This window comes from Pocillopora verrucosa, chromosome 12, assembly GCF_036669915.1.
Source record: "Pocillopora verrucosa isolate sample1 chromosome 12, ASM3666991v2, whole genome shotgun sequence".
In the NCBI taxonomy this organism is placed as follows: Eukaryota; Metazoa; Cnidaria; class Anthozoa; order Scleractinia; family Pocilloporidae; genus Pocillopora; species Pocillopora verrucosa.
In genome coordinates this window covers 4,172,857-4,196,127 of record NC_089323.1, presented here as the reverse complement: position 1 = coordinate 4,196,127, position 23,271 = coordinate 4,172,857, and the positions used below count along the sequence as shown (strand labels likewise).

General features: G+C 37.9%; 6 protein-coding genes across 7 annotated transcripts in view; 3 read left to right on the top strand and 3 right to left on the bottom strand.

Moving 5' to 3' along the window:
- Nucleotides 1–23,271, top strand: part of LOC131793486 (glycine dehydrogenase (decarboxylating), mitochondrial) — a 202,057-nt gene that overhangs the window by 127,933 nt on the left and 50,853 nt on the right. The window lies entirely within an intron of this gene.
- On the bottom strand, nt 2,705–5,463 carry LOC131780754 (uncharacterized). The gene is made up of 3 exons (XM_059097355.2): nt 5,107–5,463; nt 4,208–4,666; nt 2,705–3,277 (listed from the first exon to the last, which is right to left on the bottom strand). The coding sequence occupies exons 1-3, from the start codon at nt 5,348–5,350 to the stop codon at nt 2,967–2,969; spliced, it is 1,014 nt and encodes a 337-aa protein (XP_058953338.2). The 5' UTR covers nt 5,351–5,463; the 3' UTR covers nt 2,705–2,966.
- LOC131780762 (uncharacterized) lies at nt 6,551–9,518 on the bottom strand. The gene is made up of 3 exons (XM_059097361.2): nt 9,221–9,518; nt 8,377–8,835; nt 6,551–7,052 (listed from the first exon to the last, which is right to left on the bottom strand). Exons 1-3 carry the CDS (start codon nt 9,468–9,470, stop codon nt 6,736–6,738), a joined length of 1,026 nt encoding a protein of 341 aa, XP_058953344.2. The 5' UTR covers nt 9,471–9,518; the 3' UTR covers nt 6,551–6,735.
- On the bottom strand, nt 9,910–15,876 carry LOC131780740 (uncharacterized). 2 transcript variants are annotated; one of them, XM_066159720.1, is made up of 3 exons: nt 15,740–15,814; nt 11,745–12,089; nt 9,910–11,388 (listed from the first exon to the last, which is right to left on the bottom strand). In XM_066159720.1, the coding sequence occupies exons 2-3, from the start codon at nt 12,081–12,083 to the stop codon at nt 10,609–10,611; spliced, it is 1,119 nt and encodes a 372-aa protein (XP_066015817.1). In that variant the 5' UTR covers nt 12,084–12,089; nt 15,740–15,814; the 3' UTR covers nt 9,910–10,608. The 2 variants fall into 2 exon arrangements, with proteins under 2 accessions (XP_066015817.1, XP_066015816.1); XM_066159719.1 differs by having other exon boundaries at nt 9,911–11,388; nt 15,618–15,876.
- Nucleotides 17,815–20,080, top strand: LOC131779143 (melanocyte-stimulating hormone receptor-like). The gene has a single exon (XM_059095680.2). It carries the CDS (start codon nt 17,897–17,899, stop codon nt 18,839–18,841), a length of 945 nt encoding a protein of 314 aa, XP_058951663.2. The 5' UTR covers nt 17,815–17,896; the 3' UTR covers nt 18,842–20,080.
- On the top strand, nt 21,469–22,401 carry LOC131780744 (5-hydroxytryptamine receptor 1D-like). The gene has a single exon (XM_059097346.2). It carries the CDS (start codon nt 21,469–21,471, stop codon nt 22,399–22,401), a length of 933 nt encoding a protein of 310 aa, XP_058953329.2.

Below are 23,271 nucleotides of genomic sequence, written 5' to 3'. Positions count from 1 at the left end.
TCAGAACTGAAGGTACCTTTGCCGAGAAGATATCTTAAAAAACAGTGCTCAAGGCAATAAATCAACGTTTCCAGGTGATATAAGGCCTCTACAAGAAAGCTGCTAAGTTCAAATAAATATAATTTTTGTCTGATGAACGGGTCATAACTCAGGATAGATGCCTACGAGGACGTTTTCTTCTCTTTATATTTTGATGAAGCTACACAGTTTCAAAATCTATTTGGCTATTTCGGGATAATCTGCTCCTTTACAAACTTTGATGTTTTCACATCAAGGTAGTAAAAGCGACCTTTACAAACTTACAAAAAATTTATTCTGCGAAATAAATTTCAGGTTTTCAAGATCTTCTTTTTTATGTCTCCTGCTGTGTGGTAGCAGATTGCAGCATTTTCATTACGTAAGACCAAATTTAGGTTTGAATGATTCCTCTCCCTTTGAATAAGTTGAAAATTTATCACTAGGAAACATCCTAACCATGCTCATAAATTCCCATACTGCCCTGACTTTAGCTCACCGCTGTTTATTAAAGGGCTTTGGGATCAATATCAGTATCTGGGGAACTGCCCACCTACCCCTCCCCTAACCCAACATTAACCCTAACTTGTTGTCAATTGACTGTTGTTGAGTAAGGGGAGGGGTAGGTGGGCAGATGCCTAGATACTGATATTGATCCGGGCTTTGTTTTACAGATTGAACGCCTAACACTTGCTGGACTGTTAACATATTTGTGCCCTTCCTAATGTCATGGATGTTAGGCATCTTTTGCGCTTTTATCGTATTTTATATATATACAACCTGCATTCGATTTATAATAACAACAACAACAACAACAACCTTTATTTATGTGTCAAATCTAAAATAGCAGTTATACAACCACTAACTGGGGACACTAAATACTACCTAAAAATTTGAGAAATTTAAAAATAAAACAATATATATGTACAATTTAAAATCTAACCTAAGTCTTACATAAAAGGCAGTTTTCACATTTACTATCAGTCAATTTAGAAACAAGGTCTATTCTACGTATGTTACATTTAAAAGATGATATGGATGTCAGTTCTCTTACATTTCTTGGTACAATTGCCCATATTTTGGGTCCCATATATCTAAGCGAATGTTTTCCAAAAGTGACAGTATTAAATCTAGGTATACCAAAATCATTATTACGCAGTGTGTACCTAAGTTGTGGAATTTGAAAAAGGCTACATATGTAATTAGGAGATAAATTGTTCTTTACCTTATACATAAGAATGGCTATATCCTGTAGTCTTCTGTTCTGCAGTGTACTTAGGTTAGCCATGTCTAATAATTTATCATAACTACTCCCCTTATCACAGTAAACTGCCCTAAGTGCCCTTTCTTGAATACGTTCCAATTTTCTAGTATCACTCGCCCTACAAAAATGCCAGACAAGATGGCTGTATGTTAAATACGGAAGAATGGCTGCCTTAAACAACTTCAGCTTGGTGTCTGTTGGTATCATATTCCTGAGCCTCATCAGGACTCCAACACGCTGGCTACTCCTCTTACAAATGTTAGCAATGTGTTCATCAAATTGAAGCCTATTGTCTATATATACCCCAAGAAGTTTTAAACACTTGGTAGATTTAACTTCATTGTCATCAATTATAATACTATCCATATCATTATTTTTATTCCCAAGTGTCATTGTCTGATACTTGTCATAGTTCCCTTTTAAGAAATTCGATCTATACCATCTGGAGGCTAATTCGGCACTTGCTATTAACTTATCATGCACCTCAGTAACATTACTGCCTGCAGCATGGAACTGGTGGTCGTCTGCATACATATTGATATTAGAATTAGAATTTACACTGTATGTCAGATCATTTTGGAACATGTTCCATATCAATGGTCCAAATGCGGAGCCCTGTGGACATCCCCTTGACCCCCTCTCCCACTCACTCACTGTGGATCCCAACTTCACCCTATTGTACCGATCAGTGAAGTAGGAGTCCAACAATTTTAGACTGTTCCCCCGAATACCATAAGCCTTTAATTTAGCAAGTGTGAGTGGATAGTAGAGGGAATCAAAGGCTTTACTCATGTCCGTAGAAAGAACACCTACCACTTTATGTTCATCTAAAGATATCTTCCAATTCTCTGTCATAGCCAGTAGAGCTGTTTCGCAGCTATGATTTTTCCTGTAGGCTGTCAGTTTATCACATAATTTATCATTGAAACTATAATTAAGCTGTTTACTAAGTAACTGTTCAAAAATCTTATTTATAGTAACTTGTACAGTTATGGGCCTATAGTTCTTTTTCTCATGGGGGTCCTCTTTCTTAAATACTGGTGTCCACTGGTAATAATGGTAATAGAACTGAGTGGAGTCCAACTGACTGGGTGGATGAACGCGAAGAGGGAGTCCGATTGGTCAATCAAAACTATGACAAAATTTGAGTTTGATAGGTTATACACTTTCATTAACCAAAAAAAAAAAAACAACAACAACAACAGGGCCCAGTTGAATTTTTAATTTGGCGAAATGCGCGCAGCAGCGGACGCACATGAGGTTAATTTGTCCTGTTACACTGTCCAATTACAAGCATGGCGCGTTCACTGTCCTATTAGTGCTCAAATCGGGCTGGTGATAACCAATCATTTTCGAGAATTTTGTTATAGTTTTGATTATGTTTGTCAATCCAGCGCAGAAACAGTCTTCGCAAACATTTGTTTTAATAACTCGATCTTGTTCAAGTAACAACAACACACTTAAACGACTGGCAAACAATTCTTGAAAATCAAAAGCAAGAAACCATCATTCACAAGCTAGATCAGTTCAAAGAAAAGGTTATGAAAGCCTCTTACTTTCTCTAATCTAGTAAAAAAAAAATTCACTAACAACAACTTGACTAAGAGGAAATTAGTCACCAGCTGATGTTTACAATATCTGTTGTAGTCTCATCAGGAAGAGAAAAATGACAACGATATCGATGCCTTTAATTTTCGAACACAAAAACTTCCATTTCATTCACAACAAAGTTTTGACTTCCTGTTAAGAAAAGGTTACCATTCTGACCTGCTGGGCACTGGTATGTATTTCCAAGGTTAACGGAGCAGTTGTGGGAATTTGGACAATTTGGAACGCAAAGATCATGTCCAGCTCCAAATACTGGACCACAGTTATTGTGGCAGTAGATGGCATTTCCTTCCATACCATCTATCAAAGGCATCTTTGTTGGTGGCAAGCCACTGGCATTGACAAGGCTGAACAGGAAAGAACCTGGTGCTCTTTTGTACGGTGCAGTATCTGATAAAAGATATTTACTGAGTTAGATTGGTTGTATAACAATTCTCGGTAGCAAATAGGGACAAAACCAGGACAAGAAATTGCCACAGCAATAATTAACGCCTGCGGTTGTAGCTTGAGCTATCATTTTCATTTCAGTGCATCACGACCTCTAAAAAATCACACTGCCCTTACCTTACTCTGAGATGAGATAGAAGTTCACTTCCTTAAAATAAAGGAGACTTAGTGTTTCTTATCGAAGACTGGTTTGACTATGCAATGGTAACAGCTAATTTAAAATATACCAAAAAAAAACAACAACAACAACCCTGTCATGAGATCGAAGTCCCTCTCAAACGAAAAAAAACCCACACACAAAAAACGACAAAACAAAACAAAGTTAACGAAGAAAACCAAAAAAACAAAAAAAAAACAAACAAACATAAAAACAAAATAAAAATGCAGCTACAACAGCAGCAAAGACATCAATGCATTTTTCATGGTATTAGGGAGTCCTACAAAACCTGACATTTTCATTGAACTGTCAGTCAAAAGGGTTTATCACTCAGAGATGTAAGCAAGCTGACTCACCGTACAAGAAAGGAGGGGGAACTAAAAGGTTCTTAAGATGAGGTTTGGGCTGTATGCCAGGAAGCTCTCATTTGGGAGTTTTTTGTAGAACTAGATCGATTGTAAAGGTATCACTTTCTGATCGATTTAAGTTTTTTTGGTATTTTGGCAAAATCATCATTACATTTCCCCAAAATGAAAAGAAGAAAAAGATAGAAATTCACAAGCATAAGACTTCTTGCTTCTGTAATTAACTTGTAAATGGAAAGCAAACAGCACATTTGAGAGCAAAATATTAGGATGGGATATTTTATCATAAGGGGGGTGGGGGAGGGGAGTATTGCAGTTTGATTCAGCGGGGCTGACAGAAAGGCTTCTTACTTGATGATTGCCATGGCTGCTCAGTATATCCTCCAAATATGTAATTTCCGCTCTTTATCACTGTAACTGTTGGTCCTTTGTTATCACAACAGGAGTGGAAGTTAGAGGCGGCCCATCCATTGCGAGAAGCTCGGTATAACAACACGTAATCGTCGCCTAAGCTTTCGCGAGTGTCTTTCAACCAGTCTACCAGGGTTTCGCGCTGTTCTGAAGAGAGAATTGCAGAATCTTTAAACGGATTTGCTTTCAACTCATCGAGTATTCCATCGATTTGATAGAATTCCGCCTCGCTTAACAACTCCTTGCGAACGACTTTATCGTCCGGTAAGACGAGTTTCCCAGTGCGAAGATAATTTAAGATATGTCGGAAGTGTGTTCCGTCTCGATCGATGAAGTAAGATCCATCTTCGCCAGGTTTTGTGTCAAATCTGCCTGAAAACATGGCATGTAACATGGACCCTGTGAAAACAAGATGAACAAAACCTTTCTAATATACCTTAATCCTTTTTTTTTTCAAAAAGAATCAACTTCATTTACCCAATTTGGCCAAATTCGATGGCGGGTGGCATCGAACATCACAAAGCATTCAACCATATCAAAAATGTCTTTTAGCGTGATGTATTCAATTAATTACTGAAAATAATGGCGGATTATTTAAGATTGCGTTCCACGTGTCTGTTCGTTTTAAGAAAAGTGTAGAGACAGGTGTAAGCTCTTTTAATAGCAGAAGTCAGCCTTCAAAACGTAAGAATTGTTTTTCTCAACTAATAAAACAGCTACGAACGCAAACAGGATTTGAATTAATGGATAAACAATTGAATGGAAGCGAACTTTGTTCAGTATATCAAACAGCTAGATCTCAGTCCTTAGTTCAAAATTCAAAACTTGCTTCAAAGTACCTGGATCTTTAGTCATAGTCGCCAAACTTGTGGAGAAAAAATGGCCTCCGACGTTGAGTTTCAGCATGGTCGAGAAATGAACATGCTCGAGCTTCTTTGCCACCTCGTCAAACGCATTTCTTTCCTTGCGAAGCTTGTTCGTCTCACGCTTCAGAATGTCGAAAGCGTCTTTGATGTGTTTATTTACTTCGTCTAAGGCTTCATCGTCGGGTAAATCTTTCTTTGGGATACGCTTCGAAGACATCTTAATTCAAGTGGGTTGTACAAAAGGACAGGAATCGAAATCAAAAAGAGAAGTCCGAGATAATTCGTCTAATCTGAGAATTTCCGTGCTGCTTTGATCCTCGGTATGTTGATTTCTCGGAAATTTATGGGTGAATCAATTTAATCATGCATAAATGTCAAGTCGTCACGCCATGCATGAAAATTAATTAGATATTGGAAAACGTTAATCATCAATAACTGTGATTCTATATTTACACCATTTAGCTGAACACCACTGACTTTGCAAGAAACCCGCTATTAGAATGAAATCGCTAAATTCAACCAAATGCAAAGAGGAGAAAATAACATTTAAAATTAATGCCTGACGAGGAGATGAATGAAAATAATATAGAACTTTACAAAAGATAGAAAGGATGTATGAAAATGTTATGGTTTTGATAGTTCTCTGATTTTCCTGGATCGACAAAAGTAAGTATCCGCAGAAAAAAATTTCTTAAAATAATAAGCCACAAAACTTACTCAAAGGGTGGATAGCGCTATCTTCTGGATAAATCTCTATCTGTTGGTTAATGCAGCATTTCTTTTTTAACTCTTATCCGCTGGATAGCGATTTATCCTTTAGATAGAATTTTTCGCCCTCCGGCCTTCGAATGGCCGGGGTTTTGATTATAGAGTATGCATCGGTCCAAGGTGCGATTTCTTAGCCTCTCTTTCTCGGTGTAGAGAACTTGTTATGCTTGAAATTCGAATTTTCCACTCCAGCAGGTGACTGAGGATTACATATAACACTACTTCTCATCTCATTACAGAACCAAGACGACTGAAGCAACGCTTAATTTTAAGGGGAAAAGAAATTTAGATGGAAATGACGGTTCTTTTTTTTTTTTTTTTTTTTTTTTTTTAATATGACCTCGCATAAGTACAAAACACGACCTTCCTTTAAGATCTAAAGAGTATTGACCTAAGATAGTTTTAAAAAATTTGGCAGCCCCATAAATTTTAATGAGAAGCTAGTTAAAAAACTTTACTCACCCTCCCCCCTCCCCAATACAACCATGATGAAACAAACTGCCCCTGCCTGCCCCCACGGTTCCTGTCGAAACACCTTAAGTGACTCTTACCCTTTATTAGTACATTTGCGAGCAGTCTTCTTTGCAAATGTTTTTTCCATCCAGTATGTATTTCCTAGAGATCTCGACACAGAATCAGCACACTCTAGCAAGTTTCCCAGAAGTTTATTCTAAGAATTCTGCCCTCAGGTCTCGGTAACAACTGAACCCTATTCTAAAATGACAAACCGATCGACCATTTTATCAATGTAATTATAAGAAAAACATGAAAAAGACACAATTTTCTGGAAAGCAGTACCGATCGCCCCAATTGCAGAATTATATCAAAGCATTTTCACTGCTTCTCAAAGCCAAAAACTTCCATTTCACTAATGGTGAAATTCTGGTTCCCTTGAAGAAATGTGGCAGCATTCTGACCGGTAGGACACTGGTACGAGTTATTCAGGCTGACACTGCAGTTGTTAGAGTTTGGAGCATTGACAATACGAAGGTCATGGCCACTTCCAAATGTGGGCCCATACCCATTGTGACAGTAGATTGCATTCCCCTCTTTTCCAGTTATTAGTGGTATCTTTGAAGGGGGTAAACTGTTTGGGTTGACAAGGCTGAACAGGAAAGACTCAGGAGCTTCTTTGTAATTGGCTCCTCCAGCTGAACAACAACAACAACAAAAGTCTCGGATTATAAAACGTTCTCTACATTGACCAGATGATTTACCTATCCAAAACGGTCCGAGAGGCTCTTAGAGAAGAGTGAGTAAAAGTTCCTTTATATGAATATAAAACTCTTCTTATGCATTGACATTTTCGAAGGGATTTTTTCTAACAATCTTACACTTTCTCAGCGCAGTCACGATGTAGTCACGTGTGATGTAGATCGCGACGTTTCCACTGCATACTGCTTCTTCAGGCGATGAGGTCGACTGGTCATGCGTGATCTTATGAGCATGATGCTCTGCTGTGATTGGTTGTTTTTCAACAGCTCTGATTGGAAAATGGAAAAAAGGATTGAAATGCACCAATCAGAGCTGTTAAAAAACAGCTAATCTCATCAGAGCATCAGGCTTATAAGATCACGCATGACTAGTCGACCTCATTGCCTGAAGAAGATTAAAAGTATGCAGTGGAAACGTCGCGATCTACATCACACGTGACTACATCGTGAGAAAAACGAAAAAACTTCGCTTTTAGAATGCTTTTTGTATTATTCAACCATCAACCGAACAAGTTGGTGTAGACGAAAAAGAAATCGGTCATAACAACCTAAACGGCAAAGTCAACACGGCATTTAAGTTAATGTCAACAATCGCATTGAAAACCACTACCCCCCCTCCCCCCCCCCCCCTTCCTTACTGCACACGTCATTTTCTCTTCAAATCTCTTCGGCCTCGAAACTGTCCCAACGGGAACGTTGCCTCATATAAACATTTTCTTCTGAACTCTAAACTTGCCGCGCGCGGTATAAACTACCCGAAGGTAAAGTCTCGGAGGATAACGAACAATAGTGCCTTTGTCTAAAAATAATTCAAACCATGACAACAGATTCTGCGTGACGGGCAAAATTTATATCAAATAATTTTTGTGGCTAGTTTAATTTTGGGAGGAATGAGACTTTTCATTGGAGAATGGTCACAAGTTAGAATAGCGAGGGAAATTTTGGGCTTACCTCTGTCTTTCCAATATGCAGATGTCACGCAATTCGAAACTCAACTTTTTGTTCGATGAAAACACTTTTTATTCTAATTATTATTGTTAATATTTAATTTTTTATGTCACTTCTGAGGGGTTAATTGGCAGTAATGAGCCTTTTTTCATAGAAGAATGGTCACGAGTTAGTACAGCGAGGGATCATGGGCGTACTTCCGTCTTCCCAGCATACAGACGTCACGCAATTCGAAACTCAACTTTTTATTTGAAGAAAACAAAAGACTACAACAAAAGTTAGGGAAAAGTACGTTAGAGTTATAAGGACTTACCAGGTTGATCCCATTGTTCTTCAGTGTATCCTCCAAACACGTAGTTCCCACTCTTGATTACTGTAACTGTGGGTCCTTTGCCGTCACAGCAAGAGTGAAAGTTGGCAGCTGTCCAACCATTCTGGGAAGCGCGGTATAACAAAACGTAGTCGTCACTTGCACTTTCGATGGTTTCCTTCAGGAAGTCGATCAGTTGTTGTCGTTGCTCTGATGAAAGGATCGTAGAAGTCTTGAACGGCCTTGCTCTCAAATCTTCAATTATTCCTTCGATCTGGTAAAACTCGGCTTCGGTTAGTAATTCGTTACGCACAATTTTGTCATCCGGTAGCATAAGTTTTCCAGTGCGAAGATAATTCAAGATATGTCGGAAGTGTGTTCCATCTCGATCGATAAAGTAAGATCCATCCTCGCCAGGTTTTGTGTCAAATCTTCCAGAAAACATGGCGTGCAGCATCGACCCTGAGAATAGAAACATATATTAGTGTCTATAGCTGCCCTTTACGAGGAGTTTTCAAAAGAAAGTTGGGGTGAAATATTTTCCCAGAACTAGCTTACAAATATTTTCACAGTCGAGTACACTTATACTCAAAAGCAAAGTTTATAAATACTAGACTAAATAAAAATGTATGAAAAAGCGTCAGAAACTATTTTGTCCACAAACAGAGCCTTTTCTCTATGGGGCAAAACTTGTAGTTTGTGATTTAGGTTCCTCTATCAAACCGCCGAAAGTGAAAGTAGTTCAAGTGTATAATTTTATATCATTAGATGTTATACCATGATATTTCCATTGAAGGACCAACTGGACTGATTTCGTTAAAACGTCTGTTAATTTTATAAGAAGTACCTGGATCTTTGTTCATAGTCTCCAAACTGGTATCGAAACGGTGGCCGCCGACATTAAGTTTCAGCATCTTTGAGAAGTGGATGTGCTCAAGTTTCTTCGCCACCTCGTCAAAAGCCTCCTTCTCTTTGCGAACTTTATTCGTCTCTCGCTTCAGAATATTAAAAGCCTCTCTAACGTGTTGGTTTACTTCCTCCAGGGCTTCATCGCTGGGCGAATTGTGCTCTTCTTCCGACTTACGCGATAACGACATCTTCCTTGTAATCAAACGACGCTTTACTCAAGAATGTAGAGAATACAGTCAAACTCGAGCTATCTTGTTTGTTTGCTAAAATATTCTGATTATTTTTCCTTAGTATTTCAGTTTCGTGGAAAATTTTAGGGCACGATTAGCATACTTTGTTACTGACCTACGAACAGAGTGACCTGAATTAATTACCGCTACTTATCTTGAGGCTAATATTTCAGCAACCCGCAAATTTAAATGAAACACGTGAAAACGCTAATTTAAGTCATTTCTTGTTTGAATAAAACTAACTTCAAAGCCAAGATACTGTTCAGCTCAGTTTCCAAAAATTAGGAAGGACTGTACCGCGTATCCTCACAAGCGAATGACATGCCTTCCTTTTCTTCTTTACCATTAGGACGCATATTTCACATCTTTTTTTTTATTTGGACAAATAAACGAAAATGTACAATACTTTCTACTCTCGATTGCCACAAATGAGGCATTCGACTTTGCTGTTTTTCAGAAGGAAAAGTTTTGATCGTTTGGTCTGATCGTTTACGTGAGAGTAATCCTACAAATAACTTTTGTCGGCTAAAGTCAGTTACGTTTCTACAGGCTAAGAGGAGTCACAAGAGCAATCATCGTACGCGTCAGCCTTTTAATTCTTTACGGTGGCCAATTTACATTTTCAACTCAGTTGTTAACACTAAATTACTTGCTATACTCTCCCAGCGACGTAGCACCGCAGTATCTTTAGAAACTTAACCCCTTTAGTCATTTAAATTGTCGGTCGCAGGGACTCGAATCAACAACATGAGCAGAAGTCACCATCAGAAGTCACTAAGTGAGTAGTTTACGGTCAGTCCGATTTGTTGGCTAGACATCGTGCCTGAAAGCTTTCAGAGCTAGGTTGTCTCACAGAAGTTAAAAAAAACCACAAGATTCAACGTCAATGTCTACAAAAATGCATGCCTTTTTTTTGGAGGGGGGGGGGTTAAAAGTGACATTAGTTGTTTTAAAAGTTTTTATTTAAATGTTAAAAAGAAAGTGCCTTAGGACTGGCCAGAGTTGATCCAATTACGCATGCCAAACGTTTGACCGCTGCGTTGTTTTTCGTCCTCTTGACGCACGTCTATATAACCATCGTGGCGTGGGCTCAGATTTAGAACTCAGCACCAAGCCACCATTGCGTGGTGGAAAAAGAATTTTCAGTGCACTTATGTTGAGAATTGGTAATGTCATAAAATCCAAAATTATCTTCGCCCATCAGGGCACCTGTACTTGGATCCCAAGAACAACCGTTTCTTCTGCTCCAGTATGAATCAGTATGCATATGTTCGTTATCACGCTGCACAAGCATCCCCGAGCAATCCGTACAACTTCTTCCTCGAACTGAAATGTACTCGTACTTCTGACAGCTATCTTGGTTGACAAACGTTAGGATGTCCGTATCTTGGAGAGTCGTTCGTGCGTAGTCGGTGAAATTAAGGCCTGACAGGAAATTGCATGTCACGCGCCAGTGGGTCGAGTTGTCCCGGATGTTGACCATTGCTTGGTAAGATACTCGATAATCATTCCAGTTGAATCTTGTTTCGTTTCGCGGAACGTTGAAATAAAAAGGTTTTCGTTTGTAAAAGGCCTTATTTTCTAGAGAGAATGACTCGATGAGAGTCCAAACTTTTCCGGGTTCCGAGTCAAAATCACAATAACTCTGAATCGTGTCATTAAGCTTATACACGCCTGACTTCGACTCTGGTTTCAGCTTCAAGTAAGATTGGCATGAATCGACTCTTGGGTGGAATATCTCGCATCTCTTTCCCTGGTAATGCTGTGGACATGTGCAGTTGTATTTTTCTTTGACGTCATCGCAATTCTCTGTGCATGTGCCTCCATTAAGGCAAGGGTTTGATCGACAACAGCCATTCAGGCATCTACTATTTTCCTGAAACCGAACACGAACGACAAAAAAACGAAAATTAAAATTTCACTGAATAGAATAAGAGGTCATTGTTATTTTCTTTGTCTTTTAAAAAAATGAGTATTGCAACAGAAAATATTTTCAAAGAAACTCTTCATTTCATATAAGGCGAATTTTTCGAAGCGACTCGTCCCCACCAAAAATCATGATCAATGGCTTTTCAGCCAATTTTGACTTGATCATTTACGTTTTCCAGCTTTGGAGACAGTATTCGTGTAGATACTTAAAGTCCTTGCTGGCTCCTGTTTCAGCTGATCCTATTGTTCACAGTTTGTTTACGAATCTTATTCGAAAACTACTCTACAAGAACTCAAACTTACCCTCACACCGTTTTGCTGTACATGATACAAAACAGTTCCTGGTCTTTTCACTCGCTTCCCGATGGCCCCATCAATGTCCGTGTCCAGAAGCTCACATATTTTTCCGCTGACTTGAAACGCAATGCAGTCGCAGTGTTTGGTGCAGTGACGAAAACACTCCCAGGGGTCCCGCACGCTTTCAGTCTGAATTGTATGATTTTCTATGCTGAAGTTCTCCATGAATATGTTATTGATGAAGATCAGTGGTGTTTCCATTTGGTTGCTCGCTGTAGTAATTGGAGGGATTATCAGAAACGCTGTTCCACAGTTGAGCCATAGAAAGATGAAATATAAATCCATCTTATTCTGAAAAATAGTTCAGTGAAAAGGTTGTCGTGCTTTTCAAAGAAATATAAAATTAAAACTCCTTAACAGCCTGCTTTTAATGAGACTGGAGCCAAATAAACAATGAATAGCATCTATTGGTGAAAAAATAAATAATCAGCTATTTGTTCACGAACATTTTCTGTTTCAAGACGGAAGCATTTTTCAGATCGAAGCAAAAATGAAAACTACGGAGCTCTTAGACACGAATTTCCATCAAATGAAAGCCAATTCTTTGTGTATAGCACGTGATATGTTTCATTTAACAAGTAATAAAAGTTGTCTAAAAAAAGCTTTCTGAAAAAGAACTTACCTATTTGTCGAGAAAATACAGAGAAATGTTAGCAAGTTTGTGATAAAAGTGTACCTTCACAGTGCGATTCCTTTTAAGAACTTTTGTAGCTTCCGAAAATAATACACCCATATAACAACGGAAATCAAGATTGAGCGATTTTTGGAAATCACAAGTATCTCTCAGGTTAAAGAAAGAAATTGATCATCACTGTTTAGTAAAAAACTTTTGTTAAAAACTCGTGAAACAAAATACACAAAAGGAAAAGTCATCCCTTATCACGGAGATAACTCTAAGAGTTAGAGCAAAATTATTCTTGAAGAATAAAATTCCAGGTTTTTAAACAATTTTTTCGCCTTAAATTTATAAGTATCGTGAACTAAAACAATGCTTAACTTCTTTAATTTCTCGTGATAATTAACTGTGTATCCATTGACAGAAAAAAAAAATCCAAAGCAACTTTGTGTATAACACGTCATATTTTTTAACACAAAAAATTGTTTGAAAAAAGAAAGGAAACTTACTGAAAAAACAACTGGTAAATTTGTTAAGAAATATAGATGTTAGCGAGTCTTTTATAAAAGTCAACCTTTAAATTGCGATTCTTTTTAAGAACCTCTGTAGCTTCCGAGAATATTGCACCCATATAACAACTAAATTCAAGATTAGGCGATTTCCTGAAATCACAAGTATCTCTCAGGTTGAGATAAGAGATTAGCGCCTAGAGAAAAACTTTTGCTAAAAACTTGTGAAACAAAAGAGGCAAATGAAAAAGTCATTGCTGATCACGAAGACCACTCTAAGAGTCAGGTAATAAAAATTATTCTTGAAGGCTTTTAAACGATTTTTCACAATAGCCTCAAGGAGTGTCGTGAATTGAAACAGTGCCGCTGACGACTTCAATTTTTCATGATGAAAAAAAGACCAAGGCAGCTTCTCTCCTGAAAGAACTCTGTATAAGAAAAGGGCTGTTTTAAACGGAAACGTAGCTTAAGAAAAGAAAAACCAGTACGGACCACGAGCTCGTATCCTTTAGCACTTAGGAGGGCTGACTGTTTACCATCTTCACTCGATTCGAAGGCTGAGGAGAAGAAGTATGTTTCTAATGTCCTAAAGGCAAATGGCTATACAAAAACGAAAACGTGTTTGTTAGAGACAAATTAGAACAGAAAAATTGTCCAGGACAACCTGCTGATGTATGATTCTCCCAGAATTTTCCGGCTTTTTAGTAAATCTTCTTTAAAAAATATGCTTAGAAGGTCATATGCACCGGAGATTCTTGCTCTTTACAAGGAAAGTTGTTGTGGAAGAACTAGTCATGTCATATTGAAATGGTTGAGAAAAACATTTGAAAGAAGGAAACTCGCTAATTGCAAATTTATCATCATCTTTCAATCCCATTCATACATGAGGACAACGTCATCTTAGCCACTGTAATATTAATTGAGAACCACTTCACTTTTAAGCAGACAAATTGAATATTTTCAAATTTTTTTTTTAAATTGACACAAGTTTTCCTAACCCGTTAACTCCTGAGATATGATTATTAATTCTCCTCTCTGGCAGCATTACCTTCCCTTGTATACTGTGGTGCGAGATCAAGATAAAATCTTTTTTCAGCTGACAAGTTTGAATATTTTCTTTACGTGTTTAATTTGTCGCTTAATGTATGGATCTTACAAGAAGTTACATGTTAATCACTTTTGAGTGGTAAAGTGTTAAGAGGCAAAAACGTTTCGTTAAGAATTTTTTTTTTCACATTTTTTTTATCTTTCTTTTTGCACTTTCCTCGATGTCGGTGCTTCAAATCAGTTTTCTATTAAAGCTCTAAAATTATTTCTTAGAGGCTTGTGATCGATTTTTCCAAATCTACAGGCTTTGAATCATATTTTTCCTGGATGCAAAGATAGGCAGGCAGTTTACGGTTGCTATGGTAATCCTAACACTCAAAGCACGAGCGAGCTACCTTAGATTAACCCTCGGTTTTTAACTGCCTCAAAACAGTTTTAAAAGGATTTAGAAGGAAGCCTATGATTCACATTAAAGCTGCTTTTACACGTATGGAGCAATGTTACCTGGGCGATTACACAAGTTAGGAAAAATTTATGCGCTGCATCAGATTGGAAAGAAAATTGTTGACCACATCTAATAGCATGACAGTTTCTCGACAAGGATGGACTTGTCATGGAAAAGCAAATTAGGAACTTTGCGAAAATTGTCAAGAAAGCTTTGTCGTATAAAAGTAATTTTTAACACTTCGGTTATAAACCTCTTTTAAAAAGTCAAGTTTACATATTTTTAATAACATGCTGGCTATAATCAACTTTATTATATCTCTAAGTTAGAACGTGCGCTGTGATCGGTCAACTAAGCGGGCCATATTTCACTGTACAGCCCACTAAATACAAAATTTTGTTTAAATTGTAATCTTAAACCGAAAGATATGAGAAATATTTTATTAGCCTCGTTTTCTCAGTCTGAACTGAAGTCACGGAGCCTCATTTTACTCTGTTCGCGCATGAACCATAAAATCCGAGCGACAAAGTATCGGTCCTTGACTTACAGTACCGACCTCAAACTCGGTTATTAAGAGTTGTTTACAAAGCAGAATTTCTTGAAAACAGGTTTTAAATGCAGCTATAGCCATCTTTTTTCCTCCTCGCGATCCACCGTCAAGATTTGTAAATAACCAACTTAATAGGAAGAAACCTTTTTTTGAACAAAAATTCGACAGAATGAATTTAACTGCTGCACTTAGACAAGTAAGACGTGCAAAATATGTATTTCTCATTTGCGTTACACTTTAACGGGCGCTAAAAAGTATCAAACGAACTAGAGTTTTGAAGCTGCGCGTGAAAACGATAGCGCGCGAGGACAGCACGCATGTTTTTCTTTCGTACAAGTTCGAGTTAAGCTGTCTTCAACAGTATAGTAGCTATAGAAACAATCATTTTGAATGATTTTTACTACGGATACAATTCACAAATGAAACGACTGTGCGCTTTGGTGTAAAATACAGATACTCTGAATAATTCTTTATGATAATCTTTGGGTAAATTGTAGTCTTTGCAATAACATTAAACGCATCTCCAATCACTTTTTTTTAAATTTGCAACAATTTCAACCCAGAATTTTACTTTAAGTTTGACGACCAAAGCGAATTTTTTTCGCTGAATTGAGGCGCGAAACCTTGAACGAATTTTGTAACAAAAACTAACCTGTATCATTTGGCTTTCAAAACATGTCAACGAAACATCTTCCTTTCGCACAAAATTGGCGTTAAGATCCGTCCACGGGGAAGGTTACTTCCTCAGATCGCAGCTAGGGCAACGAAACTCACCTCCAAAAAACAACAAAAGTAATTTCCTTATTCTCCTCCATGTGGATGGTGTCAAACAAAACCGCTTACTGTTAAAAACTCTGTTACGTATCAAACTTCTTGTAAAATATGCGTTATTTCTGTCCCCAAACTGGCATTCGATATTTTTATCTCCTTGAGGCAGGTGTATTTGAAATGGATAATAGTTTGTGGATATTATCTTCGTAGAAGGAAATGAAAGCTGATTTAATTTCACGTGGAAGGAAATGGAATTTAAAACATGATGAAAGCTTTTCTTTTTTTTTTTTTTTAGCAATGCTGCTTCCATTAACCTCAGTATGCTGTGAGTTAGCAGGAAAAATCTCTATAATCTAACAGAAAACAAACTGAAAACAAATAATTGGCTTCAGTTGTCATATACCCTTTAACTTTCCCAAAGGAATTTTCTTTTGTAATTAAATCAAGATTGATGTTTACAATTTAGCCTGTTTCATCGGAATAACTGCCGTAAACTGCTAATTTAGGGCGCAAGAGCAAACTTGTATCACGACAAAGGAGTATCCCGCGTCATACGGAGATTTTGATTACGATAGAGAGTTAATACAGCCGTATGTTGAAAAACAAAAGGTTCCAGTCAGTAACAAAAAGCCTCATAATTATAATTTGTTCCAATTTTTTTCTTGTTTTTCTCTTTTTTTAGGATATAACCTTAAGTTCATTTTGAGCGACTTGTTAACTTATCGAAGGCTAACAAAAACTAACAATCTGGCTGTCGAGATTTGACGAAGACTGCCTGAGATTAGCAATATCGCTGTCGGGAATTGAGGAAAAAAACCGACGAAGACTTGCACTATAGCTGACGAAACGTGACGAAGACTGACGAAGACTAGCAGTATATCTGTTGGGACTTAACGAAGACCGACGAAGACTAACGGTGAAGCTGGCGAAACGTAAAGAAGACAGACGACGACTAGTAGTGTGGCAGTCGAGGTTTAACGAACACCGACGAACCAATCAATTTTATATCTTGTCCCCACGCTATTTGCATACTCTTTGACTTGGAGAAAAATATAATTTCAGTGTCTTCAGTTTTGGTTTCATCAGTCGTGACATCAAAATTCTAAAAATAGCTCGATCAACCCCAAGGTTTTCATTGCTAATAAATGTTTCTGTGTAGCTGATGATAACGCTGTAGTATGATCTGATTCATTCGAGGGAGAAAACTTTCGGAAGTTAACTGTAGCCACATTATTTCCCTTTATATAATTATTATAGGACAAATATATATCTTCCTAATAATGTTTTGGTCTGCAGCTAAGATAATTACGATCAAGAACTGTGTTTAAGGGCAGATAGTTAAATTTAAACAGTTCCACCATCATGCTACAAAGTGCTCACTTTTTTTAACCCCCTTAGATGTGTTCAACATTTAACTTTCCTCTACAAAATCAACGAATTATTCAGCAAAGAGTTGAATGAATGATGCAACACCAAATTTTAATGGACGAAAATGTATAGCAGCTGAAAGGGAAAGTTTGGAAATGGATCATAAATAAATAATATAGTAAACAAAGCTGTCGTTGTGCGGGGCCGGACGGCTTTCTCCTGACCAGCTCACGTCAAACCGTCTTGCCCTTCACACGTCCGCTTTAACGACATCAACGAGAGCAAAAATCCTTTTTTGAGCACGGTACACCGAGGAGTGCAAGGCTCGTTAGAACGTGTACGTGAGCTATGATTTTCTATATAATTGAACATTTTTTTTTTTATTTTGACTGGTGCATTTCAGATGAATGAAGTCCACTTAGGAAGCTTTAATGAAATTATTTCAATACATTAATATTTACAAGCTTAAGGTAATCTTCGTCGGACGTGTGTTGTTAATTATCAACTATTTACCAAAGTGGAGGTGACTTGTGGTGGAAATTTTTTTTTTCCATATGCTGAAACAGTGAGATGATATTGTACAAAAAGATGATTATAACTCATTTATTTCGATCACAAAATATTCGGGCAAAAATTCCGCGTATGCTGCTCGGAGGTAAATTGAGAAGAATTTTCGGAGTTTGAGTAGCCAATCAGAACGCGCCTTCATCGACATCCACTGTTTTAATATACAATATAACAATATATATACTCGGATAAACTGCGGGTGAAAAAGGAATAAACAGCAGAATTATGGCGCCAAAACATTTAACAGAAGATGGAACTCAGAAAACAACATTTCAAGAACTGGAATGTTCCCTCTCTCTCGTCAGTGAGGTACAGCAACAACCAATTTATTACGCTATATTCAACATTGTCCTCTCCATCACAGCATTTCTTGGCAATTCAATCATCCTTGTTGCCCTTCACAAGGAATCATCCCTCCATCCACCTTCTAAACTCTTGTATCGTTGTCTAGCAGTAACTGATCTTTTGGTTGGTCTTGTCAGCCAGCCTTGTCATGTTTCCTATTGGATGTCCTTGGTTCAGGAACACTGGAGTCTTTGTCCATACGCAAGGGACGCAGCTTACATAACAAGCTATGCATTATGCGGAGTGTCTTTGTCTACGATGACGGCCATAAGCGTGGACAGACTTCTCGCTCTGTTATTGGGGCTGAGATACAGACAAAAAGTTACTTTGAAGCGCACATATGTCATTATAGCTACCTTTTGGATTGTAGGTAATGTCGCTGCATCATTCTTCATTTGGAACAACAGTTCTACCATTTGGGTTGGCCGTATTTTTATACCGTCTTGCCTTGTAATTTCAGTTGGTTCTTACACAAAGATTTTCCGCACTCTCAGTCATCACCAGACTCAGGTACAAGATCATGTTCAACAACAGCCGAGCCAACCAAATGCACTGAACATGGCGCGATACAGAAAGGCAGTGTACAGTGCACTGTGGGTGCAGTTAGCATTAGTTGTTTGTTATTTGCCCTATGGTATAATGGAAATTGTGATCAGTCATAGAAAAACCTATTCATCCCATTCAGCAGTTAGTAGAGAAATAGCAATCATCTTAGTTTACTTTAACTCCACTTTAAATCCGTTCCTTTATTGCTGGAAGATTTCTGAGATAAGACGAGCAGTAAGGCAGACAATCAGACAAGCGCTTTGTTGTCTATGGCGTTAGATTCTATTCGAGTAATTTTTAATTTTTTTTATTCCAAACCAAACTTTATAAGTTACAGTTGCTCCAAGTAATCGCTCGTAGGATACTTCCCTGTATTGTTAACAATTGTTCACCTAGAATATTTACCGAACCGCGAAGCGGCGAGTTAAATATTTACCATTTTTGCCGATTCTGAAGTAAATAATTGTAACAGTTTCAGTTAATTTATGTTTCACGATTTTAGCAAAATGCAAGCGTAGAATAAAGTTCATGCTAATTACTTGATCGGTGAGGACCATCGGAGGACACAGAAAAATGTCTCCGCAATTTCGTGTTTCTTGTTTACACTCATAAAACAGCAAAAAAACTGCTCACAATCAAAACAAAATTCGCTATTTCAAATAAGTCAAACGTTTTTCGCGTTACTGCATGTATACAGGAGCCGCCGTGTCAGCGATGTGGTCATGGCCTCGAATTTGGTATTATTATTTACGAAATATAATGCTTAACTGTGAATATGTTTGTTCCTTTAGCTGTTAGGCAAAATTACAGTCAACGCTGGAAATGAAATTGATCATAGCTGGTTCTGTGACACTCGCGCATGTCAATTGTTTCCCCGAGATGAATTTCAATGCATAAAAAAGAGAAAACGGAATTGAACATAGTCACTTTCAATGTCTGTAAATATTCTTGAATCTTATAACGCATAGATAAATAAAAAGCCGCAATCACCTGCCATATGTTTAAAAATTATTTTCCTCGTCAAAATTAAAATTATTTTCTTCCTGTTTTTATCTTGGCATTTGCAAGTCAGATTCTCACTCTTAAGATAAAAAGACGGAGTTTATTAATAAATAATGGAATTGTTTAAATTATCTTGGAATCTTTGAACACAGAGTATTTTACAAATGCTATGTATTTGGAGATTACCAAGTTCTAAGAATTTTCCATACCAGCAACAGTTTCATCCTGGACTTTCTCTGGCAAGTTTTAATTTCTTATGTTTGCAATTGACAGAAATAAGTTTTCAAATTTTTACGGATTAAACTCTCTATCTATTAAGAGAAAAAAGTAGAATGAATAATTTTTATCAAATGCAGTTTGCCCTAAGATCTTTTTACTCATACTGTGAGGTAAGAACACCACAGATGTCTTCACATGTTTGTCTCGCGTCAGTTTCTTGGACCGATTGAAAACGTTGGCTAGAAATTTTATCTTCAGTTTCCCGGAAATGAGAATGATTCAAGTCTCAACTTTACATAACGGTATCTTATCTTATTTTGTATGGTTTGTCTGGGTGAAAAAGGACAATATGTGGCGCCATGAAATGGTAATTAAACAGATGTCTGTCTATGAAGTTATAACTACACATTTGTCTCCATGCTTGCCTTGCTTTTGTTATTCCAACCTGAGGCACACGCAAAATTATGTTATTAAAACCAGGAACGGGGAAAGGGGAACGGAAGACGGGGGTAGAAAGTACAGCGGCAATCCGCATAACAGTTTAAAATGACGGAAGTCAACACACAAAAAGGGTCTGAACACAAGCTTTGCGCAAGCGTGCTTCGAAATACCGTCGTCAGAGCAATCGTTAAGCGATGGGCGATAAGGGAAGATTTATTGAAGAGTTTTGCGCGATTTTTCACTACAAAAATATTTCTTACTCTGATATAAATTACAGGTGCAGCAAAAGTTAGGTCTTTGGAGAAATGCGAGTCAGAAACTTAATTAAAGGCGGTAAAGCAATTTATGTCACATAAACATTACTGTAGATATGAATTTTAGATACAACCTTTAGATGCTTTTCCCATCTTTACCTCCATGTTGATGTCTTCTAGTGGCACGAATCGCAAGGTCTTATTTGAGGATGTACTTGTTTCTACTCTGCAAGGCTGGTGCCTCTTCAGAACACTGTGTCTGCATCAATTCATATGAACAAGGACGTTTTATGCGTGGTGCAAACGCACGTCCAAAGTTATTCATAATCGCTGGATTTATAAAAGTATTGATGTCATCTTAGAAAACAGCAACAAATGAAAAATGAACCTTCATGACGTTGTTGTAAGATCATTGGGAGGAGTTTTGAAAAAATATGCAATGTGGTTACATTTCATATTTGATCGTTGAAATGTTTAGTAGCCCACGATAGACTCTCGGATACTTGCCCTTCCGATGATCCGATTTCTATAGCGCTTGCAATCTTTATCAGAATAGAAATAAATTTTGAAATAAAAGATCGAGATGGAAAATTTCTTTCGTCATCTGAGATGCTTGCTCTGACGACCGAGTTGAGATAGCGCTCTGTTCCCCGTTCTCTGTTCCCCATTTCCCCTTTCTCGTTGCCCGTTGGCCGTTCTCCGTTGCCCGTCACCCGTTGCCCGTTTCCCGTTGCCCGTTGCTCGTTGCCCGTTGCTCGTTGCCCGTTACCCGTTCCTCGTTCTCCGTTCTCCGTTCTCCGTTCTCCGTTCTCCGTTCTCCGTTCTCCGTTCTCCGTTCTCCGTTCTCCGTTCTCCGTTCTCCGTTCTCCGTTCTCCGTTCACCGTTCACCGTTCACCGTTCCCCGTTCCCCGTTCCCCGTTCCTCGTTTTAGTAACATTTCTTGCAAGTCATCGATAAACGGCAGGCAAAAAGAAAACGACACTACAATTATGGCCACAACAAACGCAACAGCCGGTGTAACTCAGGCGAAAACATTTAAAGAACTGGCATGTTCTCCATCTTTTGCTGGTGGATTACAACAACAATCAATATGTTTCTCAGCAGTTAATATTTTTTTCTCCATCACGGCATTTCTTGGAAATTCTCTCATCCTTGTTGCCCTTCACAAAGAATCTTCCCTTCATCCGCCATCCAAACTCTTGTATCGTTGTCTGGCAATAACTGATCTGTTGGTAGGTCTTGTTAGCCAGCCTCTCTATGCTACTTATTGGATGTCCTTGGTTTACGAAAACTGGAGTCTTTGTCGATACGCAATTGATACCGTTTGCGTAACAGGATACACATTGTGTGGAGTTTCTCTGTTTACAATGGCGGCCATAAGCTTAGATAGACTTCTCGCCCTGTTATTAGGGCTGAGATACAGACAAATTGTAACGTTGAAGCGCACATATATCATTGAAGCCATCTTTTGGATTATATGTAGCGTCGGCGCTTCATGTTATTTGCTAGATTACCGCATAACCTTTTCGTGTGGCTGTTTCATTATTTCATCTTGCCTACTAATCTCAATCATCGCGCACTCAAAGATTTTCCTCACTCTTAGTCATCGACAGGCTCAAGTACATGATCAACAACAGCCGAGCCAATCAAATGCACTGAATATGGCGCGATACAGAAAGGCAGTGTACAGTGCGCTGTGGGTGCAGTTAGCATTTGTTATTTGTTATGTACCACATAGTGTATTGGTTATCACGCTTCATTTCAGAAAGTCATATCCATCACATTCCATCAAAGGAATAGTGACGGTGTTTGCTTTCTTTAACTCTACTTTAAACCCGTTTCTGTACTGCTGGACGATCAGTGAAGTAAGGCAAGCGGTAAAGCAGACGATTAGGCAGGCATCTTGCTTCTCATGGATCTAGATGATTCGACGGTTGGATATCCAAAAACAAAGATCAGTTAACCAAATTTGGATTGTCAGAGGAGAAGGAGAGTATTGGTTACCGGATAAAAAGGGTGGATTAGTAGTGATGATTCAGACGATAAGTTGGGTACAACTGTAAGGCTAACAAAAAATAAACTTCACTGAATTAGCACCCATATCATAGAGAAAGAGAATGCATTTAAGTTTATGAAGGTAATTTATTTTACTATGGTTTTCAGAAGAGAGGGAATGGGTGCATGTCTCAGTTTGGGTACGAACAACAATAAGATCAACAGATACCACACAAGCTTCGTTCGTTTGATCATGAAAACTCTAATAATGATAACTAGACCAGAGGAACATCTGAAGGACAGGGAAAATGTGTCAGTAATTCTGTATTTAATTTCTTGCTTTCAATCACACTTTTAACAAAACGACACTCATAACCAAGAACATGCAAAATTTTTCTAATTACAAATGGTTCGTGGGATTTCAGTGGCTGCTTTAGTTTCTATGTCTAACTTTGTCTGTCATGGGAAAGTATTTCTGAAAATTATGACAATATCCTAAGAAAACGCCTTTCGCTCTACCGCATGTAAACAGAAGCTGCCGTGTCAGCCAAAAAGCTATGGCCTCGAATTTCCTATTATTATTGGGAAATAAGTCACAATGTTTAAGAAAACATGAGAGAATGTTGCTCGGTTAGCTGCCAAACTTAATAAATTCCACGTTTAAAATAAAATTAGTCTTTGCTTGTGCTAAAGTCAATTGTTTGCCCGAGGGTGACTTTGAATGCGAAAAAAGAAAATCGAAATTGAACACAGACTAAGTTTCTGATATTATTCTTTTTGTATTTTTTGGATTTTGT

Coding starts and splice junctions, on each gene's coding strand:
- LOC131780754 (XM_059097355.2), bottom strand. CDS start 5,350: ATGTCTTCGAAGCGTATCCCAAAGAAAGATTTACCCGACGATGAAGCC. Junction 4,667..5,106: donor GACTATGACTAAAGATCCAG/GTACTTTGAAGC, acceptor TTGTTTTCACAG/GGTCCATGTTACATGCCATG. Junction 3,278..4,207: donor GCAGCCATGGCAATCATCAA/GTAAGAAGCCTT, acceptor ATCTTTTATCAG/ATACTGCACCGTACAAAAGA.
- LOC131780762 (XM_059097361.2), bottom strand. CDS start 9,470: ATGTCGTTATCGCGTAAGTCGGAAGAAGAGCACAATTCGCCCAGCGAT. Junction 8,836..9,220: donor GACTATGAACAAAGATCCAG/GTACTTCTTATA, acceptor TTCTATTCTCAG/GGTCGATGCTGCACGCCATG. Junction 7,053..8,376: donor AGAACAATGGGATCAACCTG/GTAAGTCCTTAT, acceptor GTTGTTGTTCAG/CTGGAGGAGCCAATTACAAA.
- LOC131780740 (XM_066159719.1), bottom strand. Junction 11,389..11,744: donor TACAGCAAAACGGTGTGAGG/GTAAGTTTGAGT, acceptor GTTCGGTTTCAG/GAAAATAGTAGATGCCTGAA.
- LOC131779143 (XM_059095680.2), top strand. CDS start 17,897: ATGGCGCCAAAACATTTAACAGAAGATGGAACTCAGAAAACAACATTT.
- LOC131780744 (XM_059097346.2), top strand. CDS start 21,469: ATGGCCACAACAAACGCAACAGCCGGTGTAACTCAGGCGAAAACATTT.